The sequence below is a fragment of the Manacus vitellinus genome, unplaced genomic scaffold, assembly GCF_001715985.3.
Source record: "Manacus vitellinus isolate BGI_N305 unplaced genomic scaffold, ASM171598v3 scaffold_43_pilon, whole genome shotgun sequence".
NCBI lineage: Eukaryota > Metazoa > Chordata > Aves > Passeriformes > Pipridae > Manacus > Manacus vitellinus.
In genome coordinates, this window is record NW_021940560.1 from 513,909 (window position 1) to 526,042 (window position 12,134).

Sequence of the window (12,134 nt, forward strand, 5' to 3'; positions counted from 1 at the left end):
CAAGCAGGTATGGGCTGGCTGCGGGGGGCCGGGGCTCCTCCTGCCTCCCGGGTGTGACCCAGCAGTGACCGGGCAGGCTCTCTGTGGCCCCCGGTTTCGGGGTGCTGGAAGGATGACTGCCGGTGCCGTTGGCTGGGCCCGTTTGGGGGCTGGCGATGGGATCTTGGCAGCGCCGGCAGTGTGGGAAGCTCCGTGAGCAGCGAGTGATGGGGTGTCCTGCCCTGCCTGTGGGCTCGGGCTGTGAAGGGCGGCAGGAGCCGGGATCCAACCCTGGCTCAGCTCCTTCTCCATTTCCAGCCGTGCTGAGAGCCCCACAGAGGGGCTCGTGCTGCCTGGGTGCTCCCTTAAATGTGCATTTCCCTCAGTCTGGCAGCCTGACCACTGCCCTCTGCTCTGCAGTGCTGACAGAGAGCACCCACCAGGAGCTGTTTCCATCTGGATTTGGGGGTGTTTCTGTACAACTATTGGGGCTGTTGGGGCTGTCTCTTTTGCTGGGCTTTCCCCCCAGTACAGCACAGAGCACCACATTGCTGCAGCTTGTTGTGGGATTCCCACAGGACTGTCCTGCTGAGGCTGAGAACCATCAACTGAGCAGTTCCAGCTCTGGACTTTTTGTCTGACATGAAGAAGCCTGAATAGAAAGCATTTGACACAGATTGTAGTCTGAAATTAGGATCAGAAAAGTAGTGTGTAATATCTGTGCACTTAAGGTTTCACTTTGTTCAGCCACAGAAACACACTTCATCCTTTTCTTGGTACATGTAGGGACATAAGGGAAAGCCAGAGCCAGACTGGTCCTGGGAATGCTGCTGCTGGGTGGCACCAGCTCCCATGGCTGTGGTGGAGCTGCCCTCGGTGTGGCAGAGCAGCCCTTGGTGTGATGGACCCACCCTCGCTGTGACTTGTCCCCCTCAGTGTGGTGGTGGCCGCTGGCAGGGCAGGGTGGTGGTGACGGCTCTGTTGTGGCTGTGGCTGGCAAAGCTGAGTTACAACACACTTCAGAACCAAGGGCACACTGCAGGGCCCGTCCCCTGTGCCGGGTCCATCACCCCGTGTGCCTCTTCCAGCCCTCCCACCTTCTCTGCAGTGGGTTCTTACACATGTGGCCTCTCCCTTCTCTCCTTGTCCCTCAACAAGTAACTGCTCACCCATGAAGTCGCTGTTTCTGTAGGAGATCACACTGTGGCACCATTTGATCCTGCTGAGCCTGAGGCATTGGCTGTTTCAGCTACAGACTTTTCACTGATATTGTCATTCCTTATTCCTGGTTATGGGAAGAATCAATGATCCTGGCTTTTCCCAGAGACCTCTCCAGGCACTGCCTGAAGCAGAGATCCTGGGTGTCCGTGTCTGCCTGGGAAATGCTGTGCAGCTGCCACGAGACACCTCAGAGCTCGCTGTCTGCACTCACCTGGGTGCTTTATGCCTCTCCTGGCAGGTGCTCAGTTCATAAATGCCCACAGACTTTTAGAGGAAAGGTACAAAAATGAGGTGAGCTCTTAGTACAACAGAGATGTGATTTGAGCACTGAGCTCAGTGCCAGCATCTGACAGGTGACTTTGACCTCTGGGTGCTTTTCCTCCTGGTCAGAAAGTTCAAGTTCCCATTTGAGGCAGAGGCTGTGTTGGTGCAAGGTGCTGTGGGATGCCACCAGCTGCTTTTAGCTTTTCTCTAAACTACTGATTTTAGCCATGTGCCTCCAAGAGCCACAGACCTACTGATCCCTGTCCTCTCCCACTTCTGGTCACAGCTTGCCTTAGCCAGATCCAGCTCCTCGGGTGACTCCTCCAAGCCACAAAGGTACGATTCTATGATTCTAGAGTCACTGTCATTGTTTACTCTGCATGAAACGTGTCCTGGGAATCTTCCCAGCTCAAGTGGGATCAGGGTGCAAGGCAGAGACCAGTAGCCAGTACCTGGGTAATGCAGGTGACCTTTAGTTTGTTTGAGTAAGGAAAGAGGCAGCACCACCACTGCTCCATCGGAGGGACGGCATGGGGACACCCCACAGGCCCAGGGAGAGGTGATGGGGGGAACACGATGGTTTTGGTTGGACATGCAGGTGCACAGAGCGTGTCACCCCATGTTCACACGGGGCTGTGTGTGTTCTTCCTACAGACACCTCGTTGCTATATTGAAAGAAGATAAAGAGACGTTTGGGTTTGAAATCCAGGTAAGACTTAAATGATAAGATGATTCATTAAAAAAAAAAATGTGGTGCAGAGTCTTAAGTGTCACATCCTTAAAATCAGGTTAAGGCAGCCCAGAGCAGAGGAAAGTGACTGTCAGATTCTGTGAAATTGGAAGAGCTTACAGCACTGATATAGAACTGGGATGGTTTTCCAAAGATTTTTTCGTAGCAAAGGTCACAGATGAGAATTTCTGGCATTCTCACAAACCAGAGTGTTGAATGTAGGAGAAATCCCATCCAAATCCGCATAAAAGGCAATGGCAGTGCCTTCTTGCCTCCATAACTGAATATTTTTTTGAGAATTGTTTATGAAAATATTGTCATACAAAAGGAGAGAAATAAAAAAACTCTCTTCAAAAAATACCTTATACTGGCTTTTTGCTACCTCCTTTAACTTACATAGAGAGGTAGGTACTTTTGAAGATGCAAAATATTGGTGTATTTTTCAATAAATGACTGCTAAGCATAACTTTTTTGCAGGGACTAAATCATATAGGAAGATATTCTGTTCAATGTAGAAGTCAGTAAATCATCAGATAGGGAAACCAGAATTTTATCAGGAGTACGGCTAGTGGCAGATTTTTTCCACAGGTTTTTGTGAGAAAGGTAACTTCCTAGATCACCAGGCCAACTAAAATCCTGGCTGTAGCTAAAAATTATCCCAGGAATAAAGGGATGTAGTTTGGGAGCAGTGGGATCTGCCTGCCAGCAGCAGGGCACCTCCAAAGCTCTCTCCCAGGGAGAAGCAGTATTTTCAGTGAGATCAGTGCATTAGGAAAAGCTTAACTTCGCCCAGTTTGGGTCTGTGACTAATGAGCGGGTCAGCGCTCGGCTCGTGAACAGAGCAGAGCTTTCAGAAGGGAGGATAATTGAGTCGATTATTGGGCTTTTGTGTAAACTGTCAGGGCAGATTTTCGTTGTGTGTGACATTCTGATTAAAAATAATTGTTCCTGGCACATTTTCTTCCCGAACGCGCATTTAGCGTGAGCACTTCATAGAAAGTCTGGGCCGTGGAAAGGCAGCCTCTGACACTGAGGATAACCATTACTTAGAAGCTGTACTTTCATTACTATGAGTTAAATTTAGGCAAAACAGAATAAGATGATGTGAAACTTTAGGTCTACATCTGCAGGGAGCTCAGGCTTCACTCGGTGCCCACAGTTTAACCAGAAGTCTTATTGCTGGTCCAGGGGCTGGAATCCTGTGTTGGAGGGATTTGGCCAGATGAGCTCTGAACTCACCCGGTCTCCATCCCTTTGTTTCACACTGACTGGGGAAATTGGGAATGCAGTGTGAGTTGTTCAGCCTGGGTTTGGTGGAGCAGCCACGGGTTTTCAGGGAGCTCAGCCTCAGTGCTCAGTGCAGGAGGCAGATGTGCCGAGGTATTTGCGTGACACCAGAGGACATTTTCCTCCCCTGCAAGATCCGGGGGGGGCTGTGGTGACAGCTTTTGCATTTCTCTAAATTCATGTCAGCACCCAAAACCACACGAGGGATTTATGCTTAGAGCTACTTGATGTATATTTAAATATGTAAGTCAAGAACAAAAAGCACTTTTGAGGGGTGCAGGGATGTGTGTGGATGATGAGTTTCAGAGGACAAAATAGCAAGAGTAGGTTCAACTCTTCTTTCTTTTTGGTTCCCATTGCAAACTGAGCTTTCTGGCAGCTGACTCCACACGGCATTCCCAGGGAGGAGGAGTCAAACTCTTCTTGCAAAGCCTGTGTCCCATCCTGCCACCTTCCCATGCCTGGGAACGAGACATCCTTCCAGAAAGCCATCCCCACCCATGCTGACAGATATTTTTTGTTAAAGTTACCGAGTTTTTAATACTGAATAACAAACTTGCTTTAAAATTAGTCTATTTTTTTGCAAACACAGCGTACAGGAACCTGTCAGATGTCTGCTGTTCTCTGCCGTACAAATACATTTCTAATTGTTGGGTTATAACATTTTGAGGCTTATCACAGCCCTCTCACTGAAAAAATGTAAAAGACTATTGAATTTTAAATGATTTTAATGGCTCCAGTATTGGTAACTCTGTCCCTTTGGCATTAACAGACCGTTAGGTTTCCAAACCAAAATGATTTCTCCTTGGAGGTGTGCACTTGCATCTGCAAAATTCAAGAGGAAAGTCCTGCCCATCTCTCTGGCCTACAGACTGGTAAATATCCATGGGTTTTGCTGCCACGGGAGGCCTTACCCTCCTTTCTCCCTGTCACTGTTACTGTGGAGCAGCTGGAAGACATGCATGGGCCGTGGATGCTCATTTTGGCCTCCGTGTGTCTCCAACAGGCGACATCCTCGTCAGCATCAACGGTGTCAACACCGAGGGCTTTGGTCACAAGCAGATAGTGGACTTGATAAAGTCTTCAGGGAACTACTTGAGGTGGGTGTCCCTCCTTCAGATGGGGTTTGGCTTCATATCCTCTCCTGCTGAAGCCAGCAGAGCTCCTCGTGGTACCCCCAGCCCTGTGCTGTCTCAGAGGCCAAAATCCCCGAGGGCTGGGCTGGGCAGAGCCTCTGCACGTTGGAGCCACCATCACCTGTTCTCCACAGGCTAGAGACGGTCAATGGGGCCTTGTTCCTGCGGAAAATGGAGCTGGAGGCCAAGCTGCAGGTACTCAAGGTAATGTAATTCATTAGTTATTCTGCTGTTGATGCAGACATGTCACGGTCAATGGGGTCAGGTGTGTGTCCATGGGACTGAGGATCCTGGCAGGGGCTTACACCCAGTGGGTCCCCTGCAGCCATCACCCCCAGCACCCCTAGCCCTAGTCCCTGTGATATTGTTTTTCCAAAGTCAGGCATAGAGAAGAAATGTGGCTGCAATCCCAGGACTGCCCAGGATAGCTTATGCTGGTCAGTTTGGCTGTAGGAATGTCCAGCTGCATGGGCTTCATCAGATCTGTGGGGAGGGGCCTCCTGTGACTGTCCCCAGGCACATCCTCACCTGTTTGGTGGGTGTTTTTAATCGACTCTGCCGTGATTTATCGTACACCAAGAGCTGACCTGCCACAGAGAGAAGGGAACCATTGTGGGGTGTTGGGTGGCTCGTGCTCCTGGGAGGCTGTAAGGGTGCTCCGGGTGTGTTCCCAACACGGGGCAGGAATGGTTGGCTGTGCCCCCCCTCGCTACCCTGCAGGACCCAGGGAGGAGGAGTGGGGTGTCCCTTCCCAGTGGGGGTCTGGAGCTGGGGAGGGCTGTGGAACTCAGGGAAGAGGAGCGGGGTGCCCGTTCTCAGTGGGGTCTCTGGGGCTGTGGAGGAGTGCTGGCACTGTCTGAAGCTGGGCTGCATGCTCTCCAGGTTTCAGGCTGCTTCTTTCTAAGTTAGACATGGCCAGTACCTCAGCCAGAACACTCTGAGCACAAGCAGAATCATATTTTACGGAAGAAATGTGCTGAAGTCCGGTAAAACCGTCACAGTAAAAGCTAGACACACAAGCGTTTCCTGGACGTGACCTGCACTGTTTAGAGACTGTTTTCTTGACAAGTGCTTTGTGCTTCTGCGAAGTGACGGAGCCTCTTCCTTCTCCTCCCCAGCAAGCGCTGCACCAGCGGTGGGGGGAGCTGCGGGCGCTGCTGGCCCGGGAGCGGCACTTGCTGCACGGTACGTCCCGGCTGCCGCGGAAACGGCACCTCTGCAACCCGCCCCCTGCTTCCTTCCCCCCTCCTAATGAAGGCGTGGGGCTGGCCCTGGGAGCGCTTTTGTCCCGACAGTAATGAGCTTTGATGCTGCTTTGACTGATGCAGACCAAGGTGTCTTTGTGTCAGTCCTAGGAAATGAGTTTATGTGGGTGGCGAAGCTTTTTTCCATTCTTAATTTGGGTTTATCGGGGCGGAGGTTTGGCTGGGTTTTTTATGGGCTACCCAGGGAGCTGGTTTGATTCTGCAGTCCCCATTCTGTGGGAAGCACCTCGCAGCCACAAACAGTTTCCCATGTGGAAAGGGGCTGCTCCGTGTGCCAGGGGCTGGGCATGACCCTTCCCCGTGCTGCCCTGGCACAGGCGTCCTGCCCCGGCCGTGGCGGGTGCCGGTGACTGACGCTCCCCTCTGGCTCCCGCTTCCAGGGAAGGCGAACGACAACGCTCTGCTGGGCGCGCTGGACCTGGAAGAGCCCAGCTCGTGTGGCGGCTGCAGCTCGCCAGGACCCCTCTTCCCGAGCAAGCCCCGCTTCTCCAGCGAGAGCAGCTCCCGCAGCCGGCTGAGCTCGATGACGGTGGGCAGCGAGGACAGCTTCTTCCAGGGCAGCGCCTTCGAGGACTCGGCTGCAGAGAGCCTGAGCCGCCAGTCCAGCGTGGACGATGACTGTGTGTTCCCCAGGGACGGGGACGGTGCCGCCGGGAGGTGCTCCCTGCGCAGGAACCGCAGCATCAGCCTGGCCAGCAGCGGGTCCATGTCCCCGCTCTGGGAGAGCAGCAGCTACTCCAGTAGTTTTGGGACCCTCCCGCGGAAAAGCAGGAGAGCCAGTGTCCGGAAGCATCTTTTGAAATTCATTCCAGGGTTTCACCGGGCGGTGGAAGAGGAAGAAAGTCGTGTCTGACGTCACACGTGTCACCCTCGATGTCTGGGCTCTGCCCGTGGGACCGAGGCCGCCCCTCGCCCCGGGCACTCCGTGGGTGGAGGGCGGTGGCACGGCAGGGCACTCCTGCAGGCAACAGCACTGATGAGATTTACACAGCTCTGGGCGTTTAATTATTTTCATTTTTAATCAGGGCACGCTGTGGACCTCTTCATTAACGTGAGAAACGTGAAGAACCTTTGCAGAACTTCCTCAGCGAACTTTAGTGTTAATAAGAGTTTTTAATTGAATGCAAAATTGATAGCTATTTATTTCCTGTTACTGGAGTCAGTGGCTTCCAAAGGTCTTTAATAAAGCAAGTGCTTCTACTAAAACCAGTGACAGAGTCACGTTGGGAAGAGGAGGGAGCCCTGAGCAGGCAAAGAGAGCCCAGGCAGTGATGTTCTGGCATCTCCTGGCAGCCTTTGTACAAACCCTGCAATAACCTGGTGTATTGGTTTCATCCGACCAGCTGCAGTCTCTGCCAGGTGTGATATTCCATGTCATGCCCAGCTATCTTATTCCAGGGGATCTGAGGTGGAAAGGACCCTCCTGAGCATGTACATGCCCCCAGGTTCTTCTGCAGAGCTAGTGCAGGGGAAGATGGTGGTGTCTGTGTGCTGCTGCCCCAAGCAGCTCCGTGTGTCCAGCAGATATGGAACTCTTTAAGGCAAGAGAAGCAAAGACACAGCCTTGTCCTGCAGGGATGAGCAGGATTGCTCTGTGCTGGCTGCAGTGGCAGGTCAGTGGGTCTCAGCGACCTTCCTGGAATGCTGTGCTCGCAATCTGCTCCCTCAGCACTCCAGGGGCTGCAGGAGCTGCCCCTTGGGCCTGTGTTCCCACTGCTCACAGCAGGAGGACCATTACCTGCCCACATTTCTCCAGGATCAGAGGCCTCAGGCAGCAAGGATGGTGTGAGAGTGTGTGGGAAGTGATTCAATAACTATGGGCACAGATGTGGGGGAAAAGGGAAATTTTCCCTCCCTCTCAGTGTACAGAAACAGGCTGTTTGTTCAGCCCAAGCAGCCTAATGATGTTTTTCAAATACAATTGGAAGCATTTTGATATGATTCAAAGACCTTGTGTGACTCACTTGCCTGTTGCCCGGGCAGCCCGTGTGGCTGTACCCTGGGTACTGCTGTGCCAGGGCTTCCTGGGCTTGTCAGGAACTGCAGGATAAATCCAATAGCTTCCCTCTGAGATGAGCTCCAAACAGCCACAGCCTGTTCCCAACACTCCTCTAAGGTATGAACGCTGCTAAGCCAGCAGAGCCAGTACTGGCCTCTGGAAATGAGTAAATAGCTGGAAATACAGCAAATCTCTGGGAGAGCTGGAGGGCACTCGGGGGACTTGGAGGTCAGTCAGAGGACCTGGAGGGCACTCAGGGGACTTGGAGGTCAGTCAGAGGACCTGGAGGGCACTCAGGGGACTTGGAAGTCAGTCAGAGGACCTGGAGGGCACTCAGGGGACTTGGAGGTCAGTCAGAGGACCTGGAGGGCACTCGGGGGATCTGGAGGTCAGTCAGAGGACCTGGAGAGCAGCCAGGAGACCTGGAGGGCACTCAGGGGAGCCAGAGGACAATCAGGAGGGCAGCTCATGCAGTTTGTACATGCGGGAAGATGTCCTGTCCGTGCTGTTAGACTGAGTGTCTGCAGTTCAGTCTGGGAGCTCCCCTGCTGTGAATCCACCCCAGCCCCCGGGCCCAGAGTGGGGCTCTGCTCCAACACCCATATGGAGCTGATGCCCGTCCCCAGCCCAGGCTGGGGCATTTCAGGTGGACTCATCAAGTTTTTCACCTGTGATTTGCTGTCTCAAGAAAATTTTACTTTTTGTTGCCAGTGGTACCAGCTAAAAGGAGAAAAAAAAAAGGAGAGATTGGTTCTATTTGGCCAAAATGTTGACTCAAAGGCAGATGTAGGGGTGTCTGAAAGCAACTGGGACAGAAAAACCAGAACATCTGGTGAGGGTAGGTACACTGCCCAAAGAGGATGAACAGCTGCAGCACTGAGAAAGGGACCTTAAATTACTGAAGCTTTACAGTCTGAAGTTGTGATTCCTTTGATTTGGAAGGTTAATTTGCCACACCTTGGGAGACTCGGGCTTGCTGTGGGTGTGGAAAGTCTCTCTCAAGAAAGACCAAACAAGTGATGCCCTCCCAGCAGTGGTGAGAGCACGCTTTGGGTGCTGCAAGATGACAGTGTGACACGGCCACGGTCACAAACAGGATGTGGGTGACAGGCCTGTGCGGGCACTGAGCTCTGCAGGGCCCCAGCCTGCGGGGGAGGAAGGAGCTCACAGACCAACCTGACTGCTCAGAGAGCAAAGCAACTGCTACAGCTCTGTAAAAAGCATTTCTCCTTGCAGAGAGGACTCCAGGAGGATCCTGCTCTGCCTGCTGGGAGCGGGGCAGGAGGAGAGGGGGTGTACAGGCACTGTGATGTGGTGATGCCAGGGTTTGGGGTTGGGGCTCCAGGTGCTCTGGACCTCCAGCAGTGGAAGGGTTCTCACTGATCAGGGAGTGTTGGAGACTCAACAGCCAAGAGAAACCTTTTCTCTTCTTATTCCCAAAAGCGAAGGGACTGCCTTTTCTTCTCTTATCCCCCGTTGGCAAAGTGGATAATGTGAGTTTACTTCAGTGAGAACTGCGTCTGCTCTGAACAGTGCTATTGCTTTTTAAATTTGAATTAATTGCTGAATGCTACAGAGACTGACCTTGTAAGGGTGCTTACCTGCTCATCTGGGTCTTACCTAGTGCCTAGACCCTCCCACTGGGTCCCTACCCCCTGTGTGCCGTCCTGCTCTGTGGTCAGGGACAGTGGATCCTATCCCCTGTGTGCCATCCTGCTCTGTGATCAGGGACAGCAGATCCCACCTCCCACATGCCATTCTGCTCCTCTGGTTGCTGCAGCCACCCCTGGCTCTTCCTTTCCCCGTTGGCTGCTGGGCCCTGCTCCCGTGTGGCAGCAGCTGGTTGTGCCCAGCTCTCGCAGCTCTGAGCAGCTCACACACGAGGTCATCGCAGGCAGCTGAGTTTGCCCCAGTGCTGCAAGGCAAAGGGGAGTCACACCTTATCCACAGACAGATCCAGGAACGTGTTGCTGTGCTCCTGGCTCAGACTGGCTCTCACTGCTCTGCTGTGCCACACCAGATAGGCAAGAATAAAAGCTTTTTCTTCTTTAAAGGCTTGAAGAGGCAGAAATCCACCCCCCTGAGTTTGTGTAAAAGGAATGTTTCCCTGCTCTTGAGAAGTGGCTTTGCCCAGCTGTTTACAAACAGCTGCCTGTGGTGGGAAGAACCTGCAGCTGCTGTTTCCTGGGGGAAAAGCTAAAATCCTGAAATTTTCTGTTGAAGAGGAAGTCCAAGATATGTTTTTTCATATATAGAAGGTATGATAGAATGAAAAGAACAGTTACAGTATCATTTAGGTTGGAAAGGATCTCTAAGATCATGCAGTCCAAATGCTTGGATGTGGCTTGTTGACATGACCCACGGGAGTGTTTCTCTGGGTGTTTAAGCCAAATGTAATCCCTTAATCCCTCCTGGCTATGTGCAGGAGTGGGAATGTTTGGCTCCAATACCACCGTGCCTGTCATCCTGCCCTGGCTGTCAGGTGGCATCTCCCATGGTGACCCTGGGTATGTGGCTTCTGCTCTAGAGCTGCTCCAGAGCCTGTGCAGGTCCGTGTGCTCCCCTGGGCTGCCCAGTGTGTGCATCAGCTGCTCCTGGAAACCTGAGGCTGGAGCAGGAACTGGGGAGCAGAGACTTGATGACAGAGGAGCCTACAGAGCTCTACCAACACCCTGCCAACAAACAGGGACTCCTAGAATGGCTTGGGTTGGAAGGGGTCTTTAAGATCTCTTGATGAACCCCCTCTGCCATGGGCACTCTGCCAACACTGTACCATGGCAGCCCCTTCCTCTTTCTGCAATGGGCTCTCATGGTTTTCCTCATGGACAATCAGATCCCTGCTGTGCCCTGATGCCTCTGGATGCTCAGGTGCTGTGTCTGAGATTTTAGCAAAGGACAGCTGGAACAGAAGCTTCTTGTGGTGCAGGTCACAGGGAAGATGGTTTATGTGACTGATGCAAATGGTGCCTCAAGCATGGGGCACTCATTTGGGAAAGGTGACTCCTCCAGGGCTGGTGTGTAACCAACAGATGGCACCAGGAAATACCCAAAATTCTGTCAGTATCTTTCTGCAATCAAGAAGTCAGGGATATGGAAGTAGCTTGGTAAAAAAAAAATTGATATGCCTATTTATTATATATATATATAAAAGATATTTATAACTCCCTGACAGAAGAGTGGAGCCAGGTGGAGGTCAGGCTCTGTCCCGGGGAACAAGTCACAGGATGAGGGGACACAGTCTCAGGTTGCACCAGGGGAGGTTCAGGTTGGATATCAGGGAAAATTCCTTAATAGAAAAAGTTGTCCAGTTCTGGCACAGCTGCCCAGGGCAGTGGTGGAGTCCCCGTCTCTGGAGGGATTTAAAAGCCCTGTGGATGTGGCACCTGGGGACATGGGTCAGTGGTGGCCTGGGCAGTGCTGGGGGATGGTTTGACTCGATGATCTCAGAGGGCTTTTCCAACTCAAATGATTCAGTGATTCAATAATGACAGAAGGGAACCTTCTCCTCTCCAGCCACCAGACCTTGCTGGGTACCCAGCCTCTCCTCCTGAGGGCACCAACCGCCCCATGTTGTCAACTCACTTCCAAACCTCATCATCCATTTTTCTTGGACAAATTTTGCCAGCAAAGGGTGGATTTTATCAATCAATTACACCAAACTCATTTAAAAACAATAATGAAAAGTTGTTGATTTAAAGACACAAACTCACAGATGAACAAAACCAGTGGAAAGACTTTGGGTCCATTTCTAATCAAGGGCTGAACTCGACAAGAGGATTTCCAAGCCCTAAAGCCCAAAGACATCAGAAATGTTGCATTGTACAAACACAGAATGTCATTCACAGCAGGAGATTACACTCTTACATAAACCTGGCTTTGGGCACGAGGGTTGAGACGAGTTCAACTGTGGCCAGAAATGCCCTTGTGCTGCTCGGGTGATCCTCCTGCTTCCCTCTGCAAAACACTCTGCTCACTCCTACTAGACTTAGGTCCAAGTAATGGTCACTGATAGAGCCATGGAATGGATTGGGTTGGGAGGGGCCTTAAAGCCCGTGCAGTCCCACCCTCTGCCATGGGCAGGGACACCTTCCGCTGTCCCAGGTTGCTCCAGGCCCCGTCCAACCTGGCCTTGGACACTTCCAGGGACCCAGGGGCAGCCAAAGCCTCTCTGGGCAGTACTGCCTGTCCACGGCACGTGGGTGGGTGTGGGCCGAGCGTGGCATCGCGCCGTGTGCGGGGCATGTGCCCGCCCG

At 52.4% G+C, this 12,134-nt stretch overlaps 1 protein-coding gene across 1 annotated transcript in view; it reads left to right on the forward strand.

Annotated features, from left to right (window-relative positions):
* Nucleotides 1-7,030, forward strand: part of CYTIP (cytohesin 1 interacting protein) — an 11,592-nt gene extending 4,562 nt beyond the window's left edge. Inside the window, exons 2-9 of the mRNA XM_029962180.1 lie at nucleotides 1,439-1,478; nucleotides 1,705-1,800; nucleotides 2,119-2,173; nucleotides 4,254-4,356; nucleotides 4,488-4,581; nucleotides 4,752-4,821; nucleotides 5,736-5,802; nucleotides 6,263-7,030. Coding sequence (XP_029818040.1) covers nucleotides 1,439-1,478; nucleotides 1,705-1,800; nucleotides 2,119-2,173; nucleotides 4,254-4,356; nucleotides 4,488-4,581; nucleotides 4,752-4,821; nucleotides 5,736-5,802; nucleotides 6,263-6,735 — 998 coding nt within the window. The 3' untranslated portion in view covers nucleotides 6,736-7,030. The remainder of the gene's footprint in view (nucleotides 1-1,438; nucleotides 1,479-1,704; nucleotides 1,801-2,118; nucleotides 2,174-4,253; nucleotides 4,357-4,487; nucleotides 4,582-4,751; nucleotides 4,822-5,735; nucleotides 5,803-6,262) is intronic.
* The last annotated feature ends 5,104 nt before the right edge of the window (nucleotides 7,031-12,134 follow it).